Consider the following 21,713-nt stretch of genomic DNA (forward strand, 5'->3'; position numbering starts at 1 on the left):
CAAACCAGCTGTCACAAGCAGTTTGGGGACAATCCTGAAAATTTTTATATGGACTGGATAATTTTTAAAAAGCAAATTTATTGACAGGCAAAATAGAAATAATTAAGTTACAAATAGGTTACATAATAAATATGTATTATAAACTCATGATAAAATATATTTATATATGCATAGAAAAATAGGGAAAGATGAACAAGATTTTAACAGTGATAATTTCTGAGTGGAGCATGGATAGTAATTTAAAGTTTTTGCTTGTTTATTTGCTCATTTATTTTGCTTATCTGTGGTTTAACTGTGTAGAATGTAAGCATACTACTTTTGTTGATAATTACAATCTATTATTAATAAAATAATTAGCCAGTAGTAAAATTTACTTTGGTGTTTAAAATAGGATATGGATATTGTGAAATAATATAAAGAATCCCTAGTCTTTAGTCAGTGCAGTAGCTAATGTCTTTGTTTTATTGTGTAGAATCCCATAGATTTTTTTTTTAATGCTATGAAATTGGTTTTTCTTGATACCAAACTACTTGATACTTGATGCAAAGAACAACACTCAGACTTTGCTAAGAAATTTCAGGTCTCTTTCTCCACCAAAAAGAAGAAGAAAAAAACCAACAGATTTTTTTTCTTTTGGGGAGAATTCTAAATGCATTTTGAATTTTGTTGTTTTTAGGGTGACAAAATAAAATACTTTGCTATAAATAAGAATTTTTCATACTCCTTTTACTTCCATCCCTTAGTCATATTATACATTCATTCATTTAGCATTAGGCCATTCCCTCAGGGAACCTTTTTGAAACTTGATGAAATGGATTTGGCTCTTATTAGGGACTCTGTAGTAATCAGAAAGTGTTAATAACATTATTAATAACTAGAGGCCTGATTCACAAAATTCGTGCAAGAGTAGGCCTTCCTTCTGCCAGCTGCTGGCACCAGCTTCCCTCTGGCACCTGGGACCTGGGCTTCCTTCACAGCCCTGGCTTCGTCTGGAAGGCTGTCCAGAAAGATGTCTGGTCTAATTAGCATATTATACTTTCATTATTATGGATAGTCATGTCTTGCAAGTTGTAGACTATTGATTCTAGGAAATAAATAGATTCTGTCCAGAAATGTATATATATAAAAGCCTAAGTGACCAGCCAACCGGCTGGTAGCTATGACACACACTGACCACCAGGGGGCAGATGCTCAATGCAGGAGGGAAACCACAAGCATGGAAACATGGGACAGACTGATGAATTTCAGAGGGAAGGGTGGGAAGAGATTAACCAAAGATCTGACTAGTATATGTATACTAGAGGCCCAATGCACAGATTTGTGCACTGGTGGGGTCCCTCAGCCTGGCCTGCAGGGATCTGGCCAAAACCGTCTCTCCAACATCCCCCGAGGGATCCCAGATTGTGAGAGGGCACAGGCCAGGCCAAGGAACCCCACTGGTGCATGAATCCCTGCACCTGGACTCTAGTAAGAAATAAAAACTCAGCTGTAACAGGTTCAACCAAATTGTGTGCTGATGTTTGAATGTCATTAACATTTTTTTAATGTGAGTGATCTTGCACACATTAGAACAGTAAGACACCTCAAAGAGCATCTTCACTAGTCCTTTCATTTAAGGATGAGGAAACTGTGATTCCTATAAAGTTAATTTTCTAACAGTCACACTATTTGTTGGCAGAGTTTAAATTAGAATTAACTTACATGATTTCTTCTAATACTGTGCATTTCACTCTGCACTAAAATGTTTTTCATATTTGAGGACAAGAAAATGCAGAAGTGTTATTTACTAAATCAATATGATTTACAGAAACTCATATTGAAGTTAAAGTGAGAACTTGATGCTAAGCTGATTTCTCTCATATGACCAAATATCTCCCTCTAAAAATTTCAGACTAGTAATCTTAAACACATTAATTAGTTCATTTCCATTGATGTTATGAGCTTACTTAGCCTATTATATACTATTTAACTTACTTACTTCTCATATTCAGAGTATATGTAACTCTTGTAAGAATTACAAGTCCAAATAGTTCCTTATTACTCATCTCAAGATTGAGTGAATATGAGTAATAATTTGAATTTCAAAAAGAAACAACTCTTTTCTAGGTTCTGCAAAAAACTTGCTTTGTGTTTCTCTTTTCAACTTTTATGTCAACTTGGATATTATGGTTTTTAACCATTTCACGGAAATGCATTTGAACTCTTTTACGATCCCACCTATTATATCAGAGAGGAGTAATGAGTGGTAAAATAGAATATTTTCCCCTTTATGTTAACAAGTGTATTTTTTAAAATGCTATCATTTCTTACAAATCATCTCTTATGAACATAATGTTCTGAAGATTAAAATAAATGTAATAACTCTTGTTGCCAATAAAGTTTTCTTTCAGAATGTCTGTATGTTTTGTTTTGGGAAATTGGGGCACTTCAATATGATTAGATCTGTCATACTGGGATTTTAGATTTAAAAAAAATCAAAATGTTCCACTAGGTCTACCTCTGTTTAGGGTGCTATAACAAAATTCTATCAACTGCTTAGTTTATAAATAAGTACAATTTATTGCTCACAGTTATGGAGGCTGGAGTCTAAGATCAAGGGTCCAGCATGGTTGCCGTTTAGTGAGGACCCTCGACCTGGTTCATAGGTGGCACCTTTTCACTGTGTTTCACGTGAAGCAGCTAGGGATGCTTGTGCCTCTTTCTATAAGGGCACTAATCTCGTTCATGGGGGTTCCGCCTCTTGATTTAAGCACCTCCCCAAGGCTCCACTTACTAATTCCATCACATTTGAGGTTTAGGATTTCAACATAAGAATTTTTTGGGGGTATAAACTTTCAGACCACAGCAAGGTTGTTTATTTCTACCTGATAAACATTTATTAGGCTTCTACTCTGAGTCTACTCAGCTTCTATGGGCCATTTGAGGGGGATTTAAAAGACTATACATTTTCTGTGTTGAAGCATCTTTCAATATTTTTAGAGCGGTAAGAAGGGCACACAATTCAGGCCATATACAAGATAATTTAAATGTAAGTCGATGTGGTAGAGAAAAATGTGCTGTTGTGATGCTGATAGAGAGTGAATGTTTTGACCTGGAATTTATCCAGATGCTATTTGGATGAGCTTGGATCTGAGAAGGCAGGGCATTGTGCACAAGGAGAAGGAAATGAACATGACTTAGATGGTAAGTGTTCCTTGATCATCTTCACTGGAACAAGGAGTGCACATTGAGGAACAGAGAGAAAGTAATTTATTTAAAGAAGGAACATGCCAAGCAGGAAGTTTATATTTTAAACTAGAGATGGCATTTTGAAAGCAAATGCTTTAAGAAAACAAATCCGGAAACACCAGGCACTCCCAGAATTGGTGTCTACCAGCAGAGTCCAGAATGACAATGGTAGTAAACCAGGCATACAGTCATAGCAACTCAGGCCTCCACTAATGGGTTTGAAGATGGAGTAGAAAAAAACTAACTGTAGAGATAAAATAACATTCACATTATTCAAAGACATCATTGACACTGATGACAATCTTGTTTGGTAGTTAAAGAACAGATATTCCCTTACTTTTATAAATTCAGTTTATAAAATAGGATTATCAGTTCTTATGAGATAATTGTTGCTAGAATAACCCATAGAAAGCACTTAGTATCTTGTCTGGCACATAGCTAGCTCTTGAAAAAAATTATCTTAAAGGTCTTCCATTTTTGTATGGACTGTGATAGTAACTATTTTTCCAAAGATATTAAGTGAATATGAAACTGGTATATATGCTACTAGTACTTCTCTATTTGATAAAAAGAAATTGCGGGCTCAATCCCCAGTGTGGGGTGTGCAGGAGGTAGCTGATTATTGATTCTCTCTCATCATTGATGTTTTGATCTCTCTCTCTCTCTCTCTCTCTCTCAATCTTCCTCAATAAAAATACATTTTTTAAAATAATGTTCTTATCATAAAACTTTCTCTACTGAGACCATGGGGTTAGGAGGGCTGAAGAAAACTTAACAGAATTTTCCAAATTGCTAATGAGCATTTGCTCACTTCCAAATCATAGGTACCAACAGGATTCTTTGACAGACTATACCCAGTGCAGGGATGAGGCTATCCTAATCTATATACTAATAATAGAGGAATATGCAAATTGTCCAGGATGCCATCACAGTAACAGTAACAACCAAACAGCAGGCTACATGGGGTGACCAGGTCGGCAGGGGGGTTAGTGAGGGACAACCAAACGACTGAACAGCAGGTTGCGTGGGGTGACCAGGCCGACAGGGGGGGCAGTAAGGGGCAACCAGGCCAGCGGGGAGGGGGCAGTTGGGGGCGACCAGGCCAGCAGGGGGGGGCAATAAGTGGCAACCGGCTGGCAGGGGGGGTCAGTTAGGGGCAACCAGGCTGGCAGAGGGGGGCAGTTGGGGGTGACCAGGCCAGTGGGGGGGGGCAGTTGGGGGCAACCAGGCTGGCAGGGGGGGCAGTAATGGGCAATCAGGCTGGCAGGGGGGCAGTAATGGGCAACCAGGCTGGCAGGGGGCAGTTAGGGGTGACCAGGCCAGCAGAGGGGGGCAGTTGTGGGCAACCAGGCCGGTGAGGGGGGGCAGTTGGGAGTGACCAGGTCAGTAGGCAGAGGCGGTTAGGGGTATGAGGCTTGCAGTTAGGGGCCATCAGGCAGGCGGGCAGGTGAGCAGTTAGGAGCCAGCTGTTGTGGATCGGACCTAAACTGGCAGTCGGACATCCCCTGAGGGGTCCTGGATTGGAGAGGGTGCAGGCTGGGCTGAGAGGACCACCCCCCTCCACCGTGCACGAATTTCATGCACCGGGCCTCTGGTTTGTAATAAGGAATAATCATCACAATGACCATGTTTATTTTACACTTACCATGTGCTTACAGGGATTTTACTGTTATATTATTTCAAATTGAATAACAATAAAGTTGCCATCATTTCCCAAATTTTGAAGAAATACTTGTTCAAAAAGTGCTAAAACTGAAATTCATACCTAAGTTCCCTGACTCCAAATTTCAAATTCTTTACTATTTTATGGCCCCTCTTTACATAGAGGGTTTTCTGTAATACTCTCAAGTAAGGATAGAGAAAGTCTTGGAAAAAGATACCAGGAATGTCCTTGACCCACTCGGTTATTTCTTCTATTTTTTCGGAGGTTATGAATCTTTGAAGCAGCCATTGGTCATTTCATTTTGATCCCAAAGTTCCCATATGTTTCTGGTACTCTTGAGGCAACTCAAGTTGTTCATTTCTTCATGATTCATGATGACACACACAGGGAAAAAATATAGAGATTTTAGCTACTTCATTGCCATGCACTATTAGGTGAGCTGGTAATGGAATGAAGAGGAGATTGGCTACTTCTGTCATTTATTTAACAAATACATGCTCCTCTCCTACTCTGTGCCAGTCACCTTGTTAGTGTTTGGGGCTACAATGGTGAATGTGGTTGATGTCCTTGCCTTCATGCAGCGTAAAAGAAGTACATGTTGTGTCCATAGATGGAGATCACATTTGTTCTGGAAGGTACAAATGCAAATTGTGAGATGTAAGCAAAGGCCTAAAAATTATTTGGAAGAGGTTTTTTAAACTGCACTATAATAGTTTATCATTTTAAATACTCTGAAAAAATACAACAATTATAATTAAAGCTAAAATTCTTTATGTGTATAAACTCTTTTGGCTCTTATATATCCAAATAAGCTTTTAGAAAGAGCTTTAGGTTGGCTTATTGTCAAAACTGTTTATAAATATTAATCTCAGTTCTAAGATATTCTTTATGGACTTTTGTTCAAACATATTTTGTAACTCTAAATTGAATAATTTAAAATCAAAACATTTCTTTTTCATTCTTCCTTTATTTTTATTTTCTAACAATTTCCATATCCATTAAAGCAATTAAATGTGTTCTTTTGTTTAGGATTTCATTTTGGCAGTGCATATGGGCTCAACGAATTGGGAGTTCAGAGAAAAATAATGTATTATTATTATTGTAATAGGAATCTTATCTAATTGCACATTAAAAAAATTACATTATGAAATGCAGGTTGGGAACTCTCATGCCAAATCATACACACACATTTGCAAGCTGGATAGGAGAACATGGGGGTTTCTATATTTCCTTTTACGTTTCCAAAGATATTCGCTTAATATCTTTGGAAAAATAGTTACTATCACAGTCCATACAAAAATGGAAGACCTTTAAGATAATTTTTTTCAAGATCTAGCTATGTGCCAGACAAGATACTAAGTGCTTTCCATGGGTTATTCTGGCAACGATCATCTCCTAAGAACTGCTAATCCTATTTTATAAAGTGGATTTAGAGAAATTAAGTGAATTCTCTCAGAGTGTAAAGCTGATAAGTAGCAAAACAAGGATTACAACACAAACATAGCAGAGCCAGGGCCAGAGCTCTTCTTAGGCTCCGTTACCCCTGAGAGAATTAACAATTTTATCCCACTTGCTATATAACACATAGTAAAAATAAATGAGTTCAGTTATTGAGAATTTTGAGAGATTATTTAAGGTGAGTTCTGTATTTTAATCTAGACTACAGTGCTAGTTTCACTTCTGAGTCAACTTCAGAAGTTATGTAGTAGAAGGTGATAGGACTTTTTCTCTAAGAGAGAAGTACGTAAAAAAATAAAAATGGGGAAATATCTCCTAGAGCTGTGTGCTCAACTCAGGAATCCCCTGCTTATCTAAGCGAGGCAGAAAGATATGGGATGGCCATTTAAATCCAGTTTTTCAGATATGGCTGAGAATATAAGGATAGGATTAAACAACGTTCAGAAACTGATATTAAATATACACAATGTTATATATCAATTATATCTCAAGAAAGAAGAAAGAAACTGATACTAATATATAGGTAACTAGATAAGGATGATGATGAGGATGGAAGGGCAAATTGCACAGCTAAATATTCAGCACATGGCCTCAACAGAGCAATTGTGCAAAAAAAAAGCAGGCAAAATATATTTACATAAGGAAGATCAGAGGGTGCTTAGAAATATGGGCTGCCTGATAAGTTGAAATTTCTGTACAACTTCATACATTTTTGTACAACAAATGTTTGCACACCAATCTGTTTAAATAGGCATACTGCTCATGCACTAATTGCAAGATCTATTTAAAATACAAACATGTGAGTTCCTTGTATATATTTAGAGAATGTAGGTAAAAGGGATTAATTCAGCTTTAACCATGAACTTTTTAACAGGTTTACACTGTGCTTCCATATTGCATATTCAGTGAATCTAATAGTTTTTCTGAAAGAAAATATTGTAGAGTTATGCTTTATTATGTTATCTTACCTAATAATAGACAAACATGAAATTGACCATACTTCCGCTACACCACCAGCCAATCAGGAGTGATATTCAAATTAACCCAACAAAGATGGAGGTTAATTTGCATACACCGGCATTCTGCCCCACCCCCGGTCTCTCAGGGCCTCTGGGCAGTGTGGGAAGGCAGGGCTGGAGCAAAAAGAGATGGCTCCGGGGCCTGAGCAGAGAGCTGGCAGCCAGGGAAAGGAAAGCCCATTCTAGCACGAATCTTCGTGCATCGGGCTTCTAGTATAAATATATGGTTTAAAACTTGTATTAATCATATAATAATATTTAATCATTTTATAGTAATGCTATTTGCTATTATACAATGGTCACATTTTTTGAGTTTTGTTTCTGAATAATATTAAATTGAAGTGTGCATTTTGAGAATAAAGGTCATATTATACAAACATTGAATTCTTATGCAAATGTTACTTGAGTAATTATTAAATATGGAAGGAATTTGTAATATGTATAATATGTGCTATTTATATACCATTTCAGGACAAGCAGATATATTAAGATGTTCCAAGAAATACAATAGCCCTTTGAATCTGGGGGAGAGACAACCTCAAATACTATAAATACAGCAATCTTGAAATCTATTAATAAATAATACTTGGCATGTTTACAGATCTGGAATGTTTTAAAATGCAATTGAAAGTTTTTTGTTTTTAAACTTACCTAAACCTAATTGAATATTAACATTGTATCTAATTTTCTCCTACTTTCAGTCAGGAGGTACTGCTTCTATGTTTCTGGGTTATTATAGCCAATAAATTAAAAATTATTTTTGAGTTCCTGCTATATATCAAAGTTTTGTTATGTTATATATACAATTATAGGGTGTTAATAATGAAATTAGATCAACCATGTTTCATAAGCTCATTAATTTCAAAATATACTTTATAAAAATGATAATTTTAATATAAGTAAAATTACTTGTAAAAATAGATCTTGGATAAATATAACTACCTTTAAACGTGATGATTTTTCATGCAGGAAAATTATTTTAATTAACTATTTAAAATAATCCTACTGCTCTGGCCAGTATGGCTCAGTTAGTTGGGCATTGTCCTGTGCACCAAAAGGTTGTCTGTTTGATTCCGTCAGGGCACATACCCAGGTTTCTGGATCTATCCCCAATAGGGAGCCTGCAGGACAGGAGGCAGCCAATGGATGTGCTGCTCTGATATCTATGCTTTATCTCTCCCTCTCCCTTCCTCTCTCTCTAAAAATCAGTAAATACTAGTATATTTATAAAAATTAAAATTAATCCTATCCATATTTCAAAGGATGATGGCAACTTATCACACTATGTAAACTTAAGTGTCATCATAATTAGTCATAATAATTTGTTTAAAGAAAGTGAGAAAAAAAGAACTTTAAAAGATTTCATGAAAGATTTTTATGCCCATTTTATTTATTTTTATTTTATTTTTTAAACCTTATCTGAGGATATTTTTCCACTGATTTTTTTTTAAACACATCCATTGGTTGCCTCCTGCATGAGCCCCGACCAGGACCCAAGGGGGTGAGGAGCCTGCAACCAAGTTACATGCCTTGATCAGAATCGAACCCGGGACTCTTTGGTCAGCAGACTGGTGCTCTATCCATGGAGCACCAGTTTATGCCCATTTTAAACATAAAGGTGAGGGGTGGGAATGGAAAATAGTACTACACTGAATTAAATAGGATAGATGGATAGCTGTATAAAACTTAAAAAGTGTATTTAGTGGAGGGGAAAAAAGGTGAAGGGGTTGGTACTTGGTAGTTAAAAAATTGTCATGGGATGTAAAGTGCAGCATAGGAACTATATATGGTGCCAGTTGGGTACAGGAAATAGCAGGGAGAAAGCTTTGTAAAATATATGATTGTCTAACCACTATGCTGTACACCTGAAACCAATAAAAATAATATTGAATATGAACTATGATTGAAAAATTTTAAAATATTTAACATTTATATATAACATATTTAATATAAATATATTAAATTATAAATATAAGTTATTGCTTACTTTCAATATATTACTGAATATACCAAATCCTTCAATTTTGCATAGCCCAGAAGGTTACTTAAATTCATACTTTCCCCTTTAAGGCTAGTATCCTGTCTGGAAAAGACACCAAGAGAAACGTAATTCTGTTAATCTTTTTAATACAAGTGAATATCTTCAAGTCAAGTATTATACATATTCAACAATGTTTATTATATTTTTACTTTAAGGTTTTACATGACTTTATTTTATTCGGTATCCACTTATCTTTCCTTTCTTGAAAAATTGCATGATTCAATTTAGAAGAATAGCATTGGAAGCACTCCAGTTACAATTATGTCTCATCTTTCATAACTGTATTCAAACTATCACTGACTATCTCCTCATAAGCCATAGAAATGGAGTTTATCTGCTTGCATGTTCATTTGTTTGTCTTGGTGATATCCTGTAATTGTGTTCTTTATTTGGGTTCATACTCTTGAGGTTATATAATCTGTTCCTGGACTCTCTTTATTTTACAGGACTTATAAACTGTAGGCATATGTTAAGATCATTATTAAGTATATTTAAAACCAAAGCATTATACTAAGCGAAATAAGCCAGTCAGAGAAAGATAAGTATCACATGATCTCACTCATATGTGGAATCTAATGAACAACATAAACTGATGAGCAAAAGTAGATCCAGAGACATAGAAACATTTAACGGACTGCCAAACCTCAGAGGGAAGGCAGGGGAGGGTGGGTGGGAAAGAGTTCAACCTCAATGAACTTGTATGCATATATGCATAACCCATGGACACAGATAATAAAAGGGTGATGAAGGCCTGGGGTGGGGGGCAGGGGCGGGCTGGGAGAGGTCAATGGGGGAAAAAGAGGACATATGCAATACTGTCAACAACAAAGATTAAAAAAACACACACTATAATTTGCTTTTGTTATTTAAAATAATTTTAAAAGAAAACTAGAACAAATTGAATATATTAATTATAAAAATGATTAACACTCCTTGATTATTTACTATGTACTGGGTGTGGGGTAGGGCTTTAGAATAGAACCAAAATGGAAACCATTACTATATGTCATTATCACTAGAAATATAAACAACAATCATTAAAGAACTATTACTGCTAAAAATTGCTGGACTATTTTTTTATTTGTTGAAAAAAAAGTCTGCCTTGCTCATATTCATTGGTTGTTGAATTCAATATGTTAAAAATGTAAAATAACATTAATTATATTTACATTTAATAACATCACATTGCTATTTTTATTTACCTAATATTTAGTAGCTGAGTTGGAGGAAATATCATGAAGTTCAAATCTGATATGAAGATGAGTTCATAAATTCTACATATGGCATTAAGTTCCTTTCATACACTGCCTACTTTAATCCCAGATAGTGTTATGTTTATGAAGTGAAGTGTTTAAACTCTTCTTCCTATACAGATAGAATGCCTTGCCTAGTAAGAAATGCTTATTTCCCTGAGGTGTTCCAATAAATATTAAAGAAAGAAACAAATTAGTGTTAATATGTTTAGCATATATTGTACCTTAAAAAACAAAAACAAAACAAGGCTAGCTTTAGCCAGTTTGGGTCAGGGAATAGAGCTTTGGCCTGGGGACTGAAGAGTCTGGGTTTGATTCCCGTGGGACCTGGGCAGGAGGCAACCAATCCATATGTCTCTCTCACATTGATGTTTCTTTCTCTCTTGTCTCTCCCCATCGCTTCCACTCTCTCTAAAAATCAGGTGAGCACTAACCAAAAAAAAATAAAACATCTGTGCTGCTTTGAAAGACAGGTTTCCAAGTGCATAGTTCTTTCTGCTGACACAGAAACCATGAGGCCACTAAGTTAGTTTGCATATAGATCATTTTGTAAATTTTGACATTGAGGAGTCATTTTTTTTTCAAAGATTTTAAATCCATTTATTGCCTACATTAACAGAAATGTTAGATAAATACTACAAAATCTGGAAAAACCTTTTTGGACATAGATAAATACTACAAAATCTGGAAAAACCTTTTTGGACATATAAGTCAATGTCTATATTAAAACTAAATGTGTATTTCAGGAAAGAAAGTTAAATTTTGGAGTATTTATTAAAAGATCACTCAGTTTGATAATAATGAGATTCCTAGTAGATATGAATCATAAAATAAATTAGAGAGACATCTCAATAATAAAGACATGGTTATTTATTTTATTATTTCAAGAAAATGTACTAGTCTTGCCTTCTTAATTGAAGTAATTTCTAATCTGCTTTATTCTATATTCTACTTATAAAATAAATTCCTTTAAACAGTAGGCAGCACATATCAGAATATTTGAGGTGGAGGATGTTAAGTTTTAACAAAACAATCAGTTTTAATAATAAACATTTATGTTGTCCACACAAAAGGCAGACATTGAAATTTGACGATTTTCCTATATTTTATACAAACATTTCCATAAAATATCTATAAATATTCTACAGTTCTCAAAAAGCATATCAGAATACCAAAGGGTGAGGAATAAGATGATCTTGGTCATGAAAAGGTACATGGATTAAAATGCTCTCTAGAGTGAGAATTTGAAAAGGAAAATCTTAAATATTTGAGTTGTGGATTAATTAAATTTTAAGGGAGACCAACTTTAATTGTGTTGTTGGTTCTTTATCTGACCTGCCAATTGGTAACTCTCAATGCTCTGCTTTGAGTAGCAAGTTGAAATGATATTTAGGATAAGGAAAATGATGAGCAAAAAGATCATTTATAGTAGCATTTTATTATTTTTATGTTAATGTGCTAATTATTTGAGCAGTTTGGACCTTGGGGACTCTGGTTTCTTTAGGACCTCTTTACAACATAAGAATTATTTTGTTGTTACTCTTATGTTCAGGAAAAAAATGCAATCTGCAATATTAAATCTAACAGGTTACACAGGTATGTTCTGAAATCTCACTATTATATTATTTTCTGTTGAGATGGATTCAGTAGAGTAGGATTCTGAAGAATTTCATCTGGCTATAAGTACAAAGCTGTAAGGCACACAAACCCAAGCAATATGTAACCGTGGTGTTTTATGGAGCCGGTATTTACACAACATATACTTTCAGCATATTTTAGAAATGTAAACTAGTATGATTTATCTTTACTGACAAGTTACTGACAACTGATTACTGAAGTGTAATACTTAGTAATTCATACTTAGGTTGATATGTGGTGAAATATCACTGGCTATTATCATAAGGATGTTAGGAAGTAGATTAACATTTAATTAATATAAGTGTCTTCTACATGATATCTGAAAAAGCAGATGGTCTTCCAGACTCTATGGGAATGTATCAATTGATGAGGAATTTATGGGATCTGAAGACAATAAAGTCCACTAATGGATAGTTAAAATTATTCAACCAAAAGTTGCTACCCTATAAATTCTACTCATCGGTAAGAGTGCTGTACACTTCAGTAGTATATTAGAAAGCACACAAAGACATTTAGAGAGGATGAAATAAAATAAATGTATATGAAACTGTTAGCATTCCAATCTCTATCCTGGTGGATCTTTATACATACCACTTGCTTTCTTCGGTATCACTGGAATATAAAATATCCCTCTGCTAACATAAAGCTTCTTTCTGTTCACCTATACTGTCTCTTTGGCTCATAAGTTTCTTCTATAATTTCTACTTGGTTTCTTGTCCATATTTTTGCCATGAAGTAATGGTTCTAATAATTCAATCTTGTGTACCCTATAGGAAAACCATCTAATCAAGCAATAACTCAAAAAAAGAACTACAATTAGGCCAAAGTGAATTTCTACTCTTAATTTGGGGGTGGTCATAGCTTCTCATGTCTCCTGAGTTTAAAAAAAATTCTCAGGTGACCCTATGTGCACTACAAAGGTGTGAAGAACAAGTAGCTCTTTATAAATTAAAAAAATAAAATAAAACCACACACACAAGGATTACTTTCCTCCCTTCCCCTACCTACCTACCTACACACAATCCCTGAAAAAGAATCTGAAATCTAAGTGTTTAAGGTTTTCATGTGGGAAGACTTATTATGTATTTTAATTCTTGTCCGATGTATTGAATCTACTTTTTCACCATAATTATACATTATCTTGCCTTAATGATTTTTGGAACAAATGAATATAAGTAAATAAGGCAAATCAATGAAGTTCACATATAAAATTGTATATCCCTTACTCCTCAAATAATATTTTTGAGGAGTTACCATCCATCTAATATGTTCTGGACTCGGCATTCTTTTATAAAATGGTACAAGACCTTCTGGCGTGTTAGATTATGCATTTGGATCTCTGATTTAGTGGAACAGTGTAAAAACCTCTCATAATCAGAACACTCCCTATTGGCTTCACATCTGAAGATCCCCAAGAGTGCTATTTGTCCCAGTGAACATCTGGAATAGATTACATGCAGTTAATTGGCTCCAGGTCGAGCTTGTTACAGACAGTAGCATGCAGTATAACCTATGCAATTCACTAAATCCACCCACTTGAGGTTAAATCGCACCTACTTCTCTCTATAATTCCTCCCAGATGCAGGGCACACATATGTGTGCAAACACAAAATGCATACACACACACACGCAGACACACACACACACATGAACTGGAAGATAGCAAAATGTCAATAGATGAGTGGAGAGGTTGTTGGCAATACATTTTACCCATAAATTATTTCAATTAAAAGATTAAGAATTGAATTCAAAAGATTGTTGGGAAGAAAAACGAAGAATCAGGAGCAGCAGATTTCAGAGAGTTGACTGTTTTATAGCAGAAACAATATTTAAAGTCAAATAAAAAGTTCCAGCAGGTTCAGGGTTTGTGTTTTATTTTGTCCCTCACCCTTAGCATATGTTTCAGCACGTGTAGGTACTTATCAGAATGTCATAGAAGCAAGGAAAGCAGTGCTTTGATATTTAACTTATTTAACAATATTAATGAGTTGGGTTACAAGGAACAGTATGACTACTGTTCATTGAAAACCAAAACATCAATCTTCTTAACTTATAGTGTTGGAGGCACAGGGCATGTCATAGCGATTAATGACCAGTTGGAGGAATAGATATCTCAATACATAGCCAAGGGCCATTAACCCCAACTGGCCATTAATTCCCAGGAAATGTCCTGTACTGAAGTCATTATTGCTAATAAAATGCACACGTGGAAAATTTCCTCTCTTTTGCCTCTGCATAAACATACATTCACATTACATGCATTGTTGCATGCCATGAAAAAAAAGGTAGTATTTCACATGTCCAGAGGCTCAGAAAAAACTAAGCCTAATGAGAAATTTAATACCTACTTAAGTTCTACATTCAATTTGCCTTTCACTTCTTTTTCAAAGGGTATGACTAGGTGGAGGAATACATGTTTGTATGTCAAGGCTGTGGATCTGCTGCAATCAGATACCTATGTTCTGCTAACAAGTGGGTATAGGGAAAAGTGAAAGGAACAGGCAAATGGGATTAGAGAAACCTGATGAATATGGATAGAAGCAGCTCACATGATGTAATATCAAAGGCAGTGTGGAGTAACAGCATAGTTTGTGTCATAATATATTAGGTACCAGGACAGGCATGAGACACATTGAAGAGTTAGCTCAAGTTCCTCTTTGGTGTCCTTTCTTTTCTGCCCCACTGGACTATGCAAGGTCTCTGTCTTCTCCTCAGCAATTTAACTACGTTTATCATGCTCTGGCTTCTTACGAACCCTTAAGGTGGTTTCCCTGTTTTCTTGAACTGTCTCTTTTTGTATCCTATTCACCTTTATCTGCCCTCCATGAAACTGTCCTAGTCTTGCTTAAACCTATGTGATACTCCTTCGAGCTGTCGTCCCTAACATCCCATAAATATCCCAATTTTAGGAATTATTTCATGGTACTTTAACTATTTCTATATAATCAACCACTCTTTTCAGAAAAGAATCTTATATTTATTCTTACCTTAATAAATACTTAGGCTTTAGCTATGGTTTAAATATATATATATTTGAGCAAAAATTAATTAGAGCAGCACCAAACTGGAAATGGCTAGGAGCACTCCACCATCAGGAGTCAGGGAGAAGACATATAGAGACAGTGCAGAAGCAAAGAAAGGAAATTATTATTATTATTTTAAAATATGTCTTTATTAATTTTAGAGAGAGAAGAAGGGAGAGGGATAGAGAAATAGAAACATCATAAAAGAGAAGCACATCGATTGGCTGCCTCCTGCATGCCGCTTATTGGGGATAGAGCCCACAATCCGGGCATGTGCCCTGACTGGGAATAGAACTGGTATCCTCTTGGCTCATGAGTGGATGCTCAACCACTGAGCAAAACTGTCTGGGCAGAAAGTAAATTATTTCATTGGCTATATTTTAAAGTTTAGTTGGCTGTTTGTGATTGGTTGTCTTTAGTGTTTTGAGTTCATAACTTTGAGTCATTCATAGGCTTAGATTTAGGTTTACTTACCACCATGACATTAGAGCCACGACAATCTAATCGCCTCCTTTGTTAATTAATTTACTAGCATTAAGTCATTGAATCTATGCAAAACAATTTTTAAAAACTAGTATATATAAATGCTCAATGAATGTAATTTGTAATTATTATTATTAGGATTAGTTTAAAATATGTGAGTTTTGATTTTTCCCCATATCTTAACAAAGATAACCAAGGCAGCTTCTTTATGGCAAACTTGTTAATAACCACCTCCTTCCTCTTATAAACCCTTTATTTTACAGTTTGTTTTTCTATTCCGTGCTCTCCTGTGTAGAACTGTAGACGGTGCAACTAAGATTACATTGTCCCAGGCCTAAAATTGTACTGGTGGCCCTGACCTGATCATCTCTACTTTTCCCAATTTTAGGTAGACTTTGTAAATATCTTTAAAGTCACAAGCAAGAGAAGAACTCCTCAAGAAGACAGCTTTTATTTGTTTTTGCTTGGGGGGTGTCTTTTCTTTTGACAATAATATGGGAAAAGAGTGGGCTTCTGCCAGTGTTTTCATCTGATTAAAGAATTCAAGTTACAGAAAGAATTGGCTCCTCCTACATTTGCATAAGTAACTTTAGAAGAAGATATGCTAATTACATACATTGTTAATTTGAAGTTATACACTCATTTCCACAACTGAGTAAAGCCAGACCTGGATTTTATTATTCATTTCTGATTCATTTCTCTGGCAAATATTTGTAAGAGCAAAACAAGAGAGAAGGAGCAGTTGTTTTTAAATCTATATACATTCATCAGTTTATGACTAAGACTTGGAAAAATCTGCAAAATGCTGTATTAATAATAGTTCTTTTCTTATTTTTAGCTTGTTTCCACTGTTTCAAAGAGAACATTGTTTTCATCATGAATGCTAATAAAGATGAGAGACCAAAGTCCAAAAGCTACTATTTTTACTTTTTTCATGCCTTGATGATGCTAAGCATGACCATGCTGTTTCTTCCAGTCATTGGAACTTCTAAGCAAAATATTCCACGGCTCAAGCTAACCTACAAAGGTAAATGTGTAAATGTTTTCAGATTTTCTTTTTAATTATTGTATTTCTTTTATTTAGAAATGCGTGCTGACTTCACTGACATGTTTATTGCATGGGCATCAGTTAATAAAAATATTACAGAACACAAAGACCAATTATTTATCATTTTTGTGAGGAAAATAGATATCCAAACTGTATGTGTAGATGCAATGTTCATTCCATTTTTTACAATGATCAACTACTTAGAAGTATAATTAGGAAATTTTGGTCTGCAAGTTGTAATCAGTTTTGTATTAAATCCCTAAAAAGAGAAAAAAATATATTTCATATAGCTGCTACCAATTAGTTTATCCCTAGAGGATATTTTCTTTTTTAAAACAGTAAGATATCATCAAAAAAATTAACACACTAATATACCTTTAACATCTCAAGCATATACATATTTTATTATTTTAAGGTAGTATGAAAGGCTTAAAAGGATGAGAGAACTATTTCAGATATGAAATATGCTAAACTAATTGCTTTTAATATTTAAATTAATATAAAAGCAAAGTTTATGTAAGTTATATTCAATCATCTTATGTATATGTATTTGTAAAAGATATATGTATATACTTACATGTGAGAGAGAAGACAGAGAGTGCCAAGTTTTATGCTCAAAGATTTCTTTCTTTTGTTCTCTTTCCTATGATATACCTTTTGCTTCTTTAATACCTTAACTACTGAGAGGAATGTAGAGGGATCAGACTTCTCTATTCTGAAGTTGGCAGGTAAAAGATTATACTGGCGGTTTTAATATCCTCTAATATTTAAGACAGCTTATTTTCAGCTTAAATTAAATATCAATTATAAAAGCTAATTTGATGTCAAATAAAAGTGTTAATGGAATTAGCATATTATACACATTACACATTTTTATATGTTGGTATTTGTTTGGAATTGATATCATGAACTAAAGAGTTAAGGCAACATACCTTTTTTAGTTTTATAGTCATATTGAATTTCTAGAACAGATAAAACTACTCTATGGTTTAAAAAATCAGAACATAGCCTTTTTGTGGTCAAAGGGAAGATTGATTGGAAATGGGTAAGAGAGGAAACTTTCTGGGATTATGGAAATGTTCTCTATCCTGATTAACATATCAATCACTGAAGTATATGGATATTTTACAACCCTTTATATTGCACATGTCCAATTTGTTTATTTGCCTGTACTTAACATTACCTTAAGAAAAGAACAGAAAATAAATATTAAAACTATCTGGAAAGTTTGAAAACAAAGATATTAAGGGAAAAAAGGAAATGTTATCTGATTCTATGCTAGTGAATAACACAAGAATGTTGCATTGATAAGGTGAATAATGTAAAATAAATCAGACTTGCAAAAAACTTTATTAGTTGTTAATAATCAGTAACTATGGATTCATTAGGAGCAAAGTATTGGTATAAGGATTGTGTGTGAATTATGTCATTTCATTCTCACCACCATCCTGTGAGATGGGGATTATTACCATTCCTTTTACTATATATAAAGTTACAGAGGTGCTGAGAAGTTGAGAAATTTGCCAACATCTCAAATTAGTTCATGGTTCAGCTCCTGCATCAAACCCATGCTTCATAGGACCTGGATGCCTAATCCTGTTTCTCAGACCCTAGACATCAGTAGTTCTTCCCGGAGGCACTTGCCTCCCAGAGTGAACTTTAAAGTTGGAAGAAGCATCATGCTGATATTTAACTAACTGAATAGATGAGTTTCAGTCGTTAAAATTGAATGGAGTTGAAGAAGACTGCATGCTCTGTTTAAGATCACTGGGTGACCAAAAAAAGAAAAAAAAATCATTGTATGGCCAAAATAGATGTACAGATTTGTGGGATTCTATGTCCTTTGATAAATTTATGGAAAAAAGATAAGTAGATTGCCATTATGATAATTGGTGTTCGTAATCAAATTTTTATACAAGTGATTACGCAAATGCAGTAAGTTAATCATTTAAAAGTAAATAATTAAAAATAGAAAAGCATTAACTAAGTTTTTCCCTAGGTAGAGGGTTTTTTTTATATATTAATAAATGTTTTTGGACTTGGACTCAACCTTATAAGAGTTTAAAATAATTTTTTTTATATATCTCTTACAGATTTTCAGACCTCTCAGCACCTAGTGCTTATATATAAGGAGAACCTGGTATAAGTGTTGGATTGATTAGACATTAAGAACTAGTCTTTTTTTGGTTCTTATATTCAGTATACTTACGGAATGTTAGGTTTTGATCTATATGTAGGTCATCTACATATCAAAGGCTGCTAAACAGTAGCAAAGATTAAATGCAGGGTAGGAATTATAGAAATTGCCTCCCAACTCAAGCTTAATAGTGACGCACAGGCATAGGCACATTCTAGCTGGCTCCCAGTAGCTTCTATTAGTCATTCATTTCCAGATTATCTATATCTACCTATCTATATATATCTATATCTATATGTATATATCTATATCTATATCTATCTATCTATCTATCTATCTATCTATCTATCTATCTATCTATCTATCTATATAAAAGGCTAATATGCTAAGTGTCTGACTGTCCAACCAGTCACTATGACGTGCACTGACCACCAGGGGGTAGATGCTCAATGCAGGAGCTGCCGTGAAGTGCACTTGCCATTTACAGAGAAATGGCACTGCGGATCTGGTGCCCACAAAGCAACACTCGACTTCTCCCAAGTGGGACACAGGACCCGCCACCACCCTGGAGCAACACCCCACCAAATTGCAGCCAATGCTGCCGAGACCCCATAGCACAAAATGTGGCCCACAGCCCAGTCCAGCCTGGAAACAGTGGCTGTGGGCGCCAGGTAATGACATCATGTAGCAACACCCAGCTTCCTCTCCCTAGAGACTAGCCTCCTTGGAGTTTCTTCAGCCCAGAAACACGACTTGCTTTATAGCCAGGTAACATTTTACACTTTAACCAAATGTTTGTGAAGTATTATCCCATGCCTCATCTCATTTGATACTTGCAGAAGTCCTGGAATAGGTAGATAGGAGACTCAGTGGAATCCTATTTTCTTTTCATTAGCCTGAAAATGGAGATTTAGAAAGCTTAGAAACTTGACCCAACTGAAAAGAAAAAATGGTGGACCTTGAAAATGACTTCAGGTTTTCTCACTGTGCAGAATACAGTCCAACACTGCCTGCCATTAAATATTTTACCCTTTGTTTTCCCTGTGTGATCTATAATAATAATCTGATTTTTATTGATATTTACTGCTGTGTTGCTGACAATTACCTGAAAGAGAAGTTGGAGTGCTTCACTGGGCTGGAAAAAGTTTAGCTAAATCAGAAAGCAGGTCTAACTAAGCAAGTTTATCTATCTATCTATCTATCTATCTATCTATCTATCTATCTATCTATCCAGCTCTCACTGGTGCTAATCGTATGTGTGTGTTTCGATCTGTCATTCTTAATTGTGAATTTGGTTGACACTTCTATCATAAAGGGCAAATAGCGATATTAAAATATGTCTTCTAATTAATTTCCTTTCAATGTGCATGAATTCGTGCACCGGGCCACTAGTATACTAATAATAGAGTAGTCACCTTGGCTAGGAGAATTATTGACAACTCTTACTACTCTTTCCACTGTAAAGCTTATGGGTCCCCTTTTTGGAAATCATCATGTAGAACTATGCAGTCTATCTACATTTCCCATCCACTTTAACCTTTTGCACTCGGATGTCGAGTGTGACTCGACACAGTTAGCATCGGTAGCAGCTCGTATGTCGAATTGTATTGAATGTATCAATAATTTGAAATATAAAAAAATCCAAATAAATAAGTATGTATGAAAAGAAACTCCAGTTTTTTATTCTACTGCCGCGCTTTGTAAAATCTGGGGTATTTAAAAAATTAAATCCCGAGTAGAATAAAGGAATCGAGAAAAAAGCAAGCGAGTGCAAAGGGTTAAAAAATGTCAACAGTTTTCTTATCCACCTCTTCTGTACCATATCTGAGAGTTTAGAAGGAAAGAAGTTCAAATCCTGACATGCTGCTTTTTAAAAATGGACAACTATTCCTGAATATACAATGTGATGACATAAAAATTATTGTTAACTTAGTGTTATGGTGAGATTATTGCTTATATAACACTTTCTACATTTATGATAATAATCACAACTCTCCCTTGGCATTTTCTCTCTTTCTCTTATGATTCTGACTAATGAATTGAGATCAACTAGTACCACCCATTGCTTAAACAGTTTTAGCAGAGTGTAAAAGTTCATACTTGGGCACTAAAACACTGGCAGAATAGAATGTGAGGTTAGAAAAATAATCCAAAATTAAAAATTAAGTTGGGTTTAAAAACTAATTTTAATGGCCACAAAATCAGCTTTGTTTTCTTTGCTTTCCATAGCTCATGCTTCCTTATGTGCTGATCAGAGATGCAGCCAGTGTCATTGTGTCCGCTCTTTCAAACATCTGGAAGATTATTTTGAGGGATTTCCTAAAGGCCAACAGAAATATAACAACCGTTTTATCCAAAGAATGCTTTTTGATAAAGACTTAGCTTTGAACCTCTAAATCCACAGGAGCTTGTTTGGTTCTATTGTTGTATAAAGAGACTTCTATTCAGTTGCATATTTTGAATTCTTGCACATTTACTCATGCTAAATCTGTTTCTTGAGTAATGAGTCAGGAGCCCTGAGTCAGGGTGTTCTATATTTCTGGATTTTGTGTTATAAGATATGTATATTCCTATAAGGTGGGCTTCTCACATGACTTGTACAGTTTATACTACAGATGAAGTAAAAATAATTTTTGAGAGATAACCTACTTCAATCTTGTAGCAGTGTAAACATTTTCTAACTCACAATCATCATGAAGGAACTCATATGGCTTAAGGCTAC

At 34.9% G+C, this 21,713-nt stretch overlaps 1 protein-coding gene across 1 annotated transcript in view; it reads left to right on the forward strand.

Annotated features, from left to right (window-relative positions):
• The window catches only part of SEMA3D (semaphorin 3D), a 187,176-nt gene that overhangs the window by 44,936 nt on the left and 120,527 nt on the right, over positions 1 to 21,713 (forward strand). The window contains exon 2 of the mRNA XM_079786686.1: positions 16,645 to 16,833. Coding sequence (XP_079642812.1) covers positions 16,683 to 16,833 — 151 coding nt within the window. The 5' untranslated portion in view covers positions 16,645 to 16,682. The remainder of the gene's footprint in view (positions 1 to 16,644; positions 16,834 to 21,713) is intronic.

The sequence above is a fragment of the Cnephaeus nilssonii genome (genome assembly GCF_951640355.1).
Source record: "Cnephaeus nilssonii genome assembly, chromosome: 12".
In the NCBI taxonomy this organism is placed as follows: Eukaryota; Metazoa; Chordata; class Mammalia; order Chiroptera; family Vespertilionidae; genus Cnephaeus; species Cnephaeus nilssonii.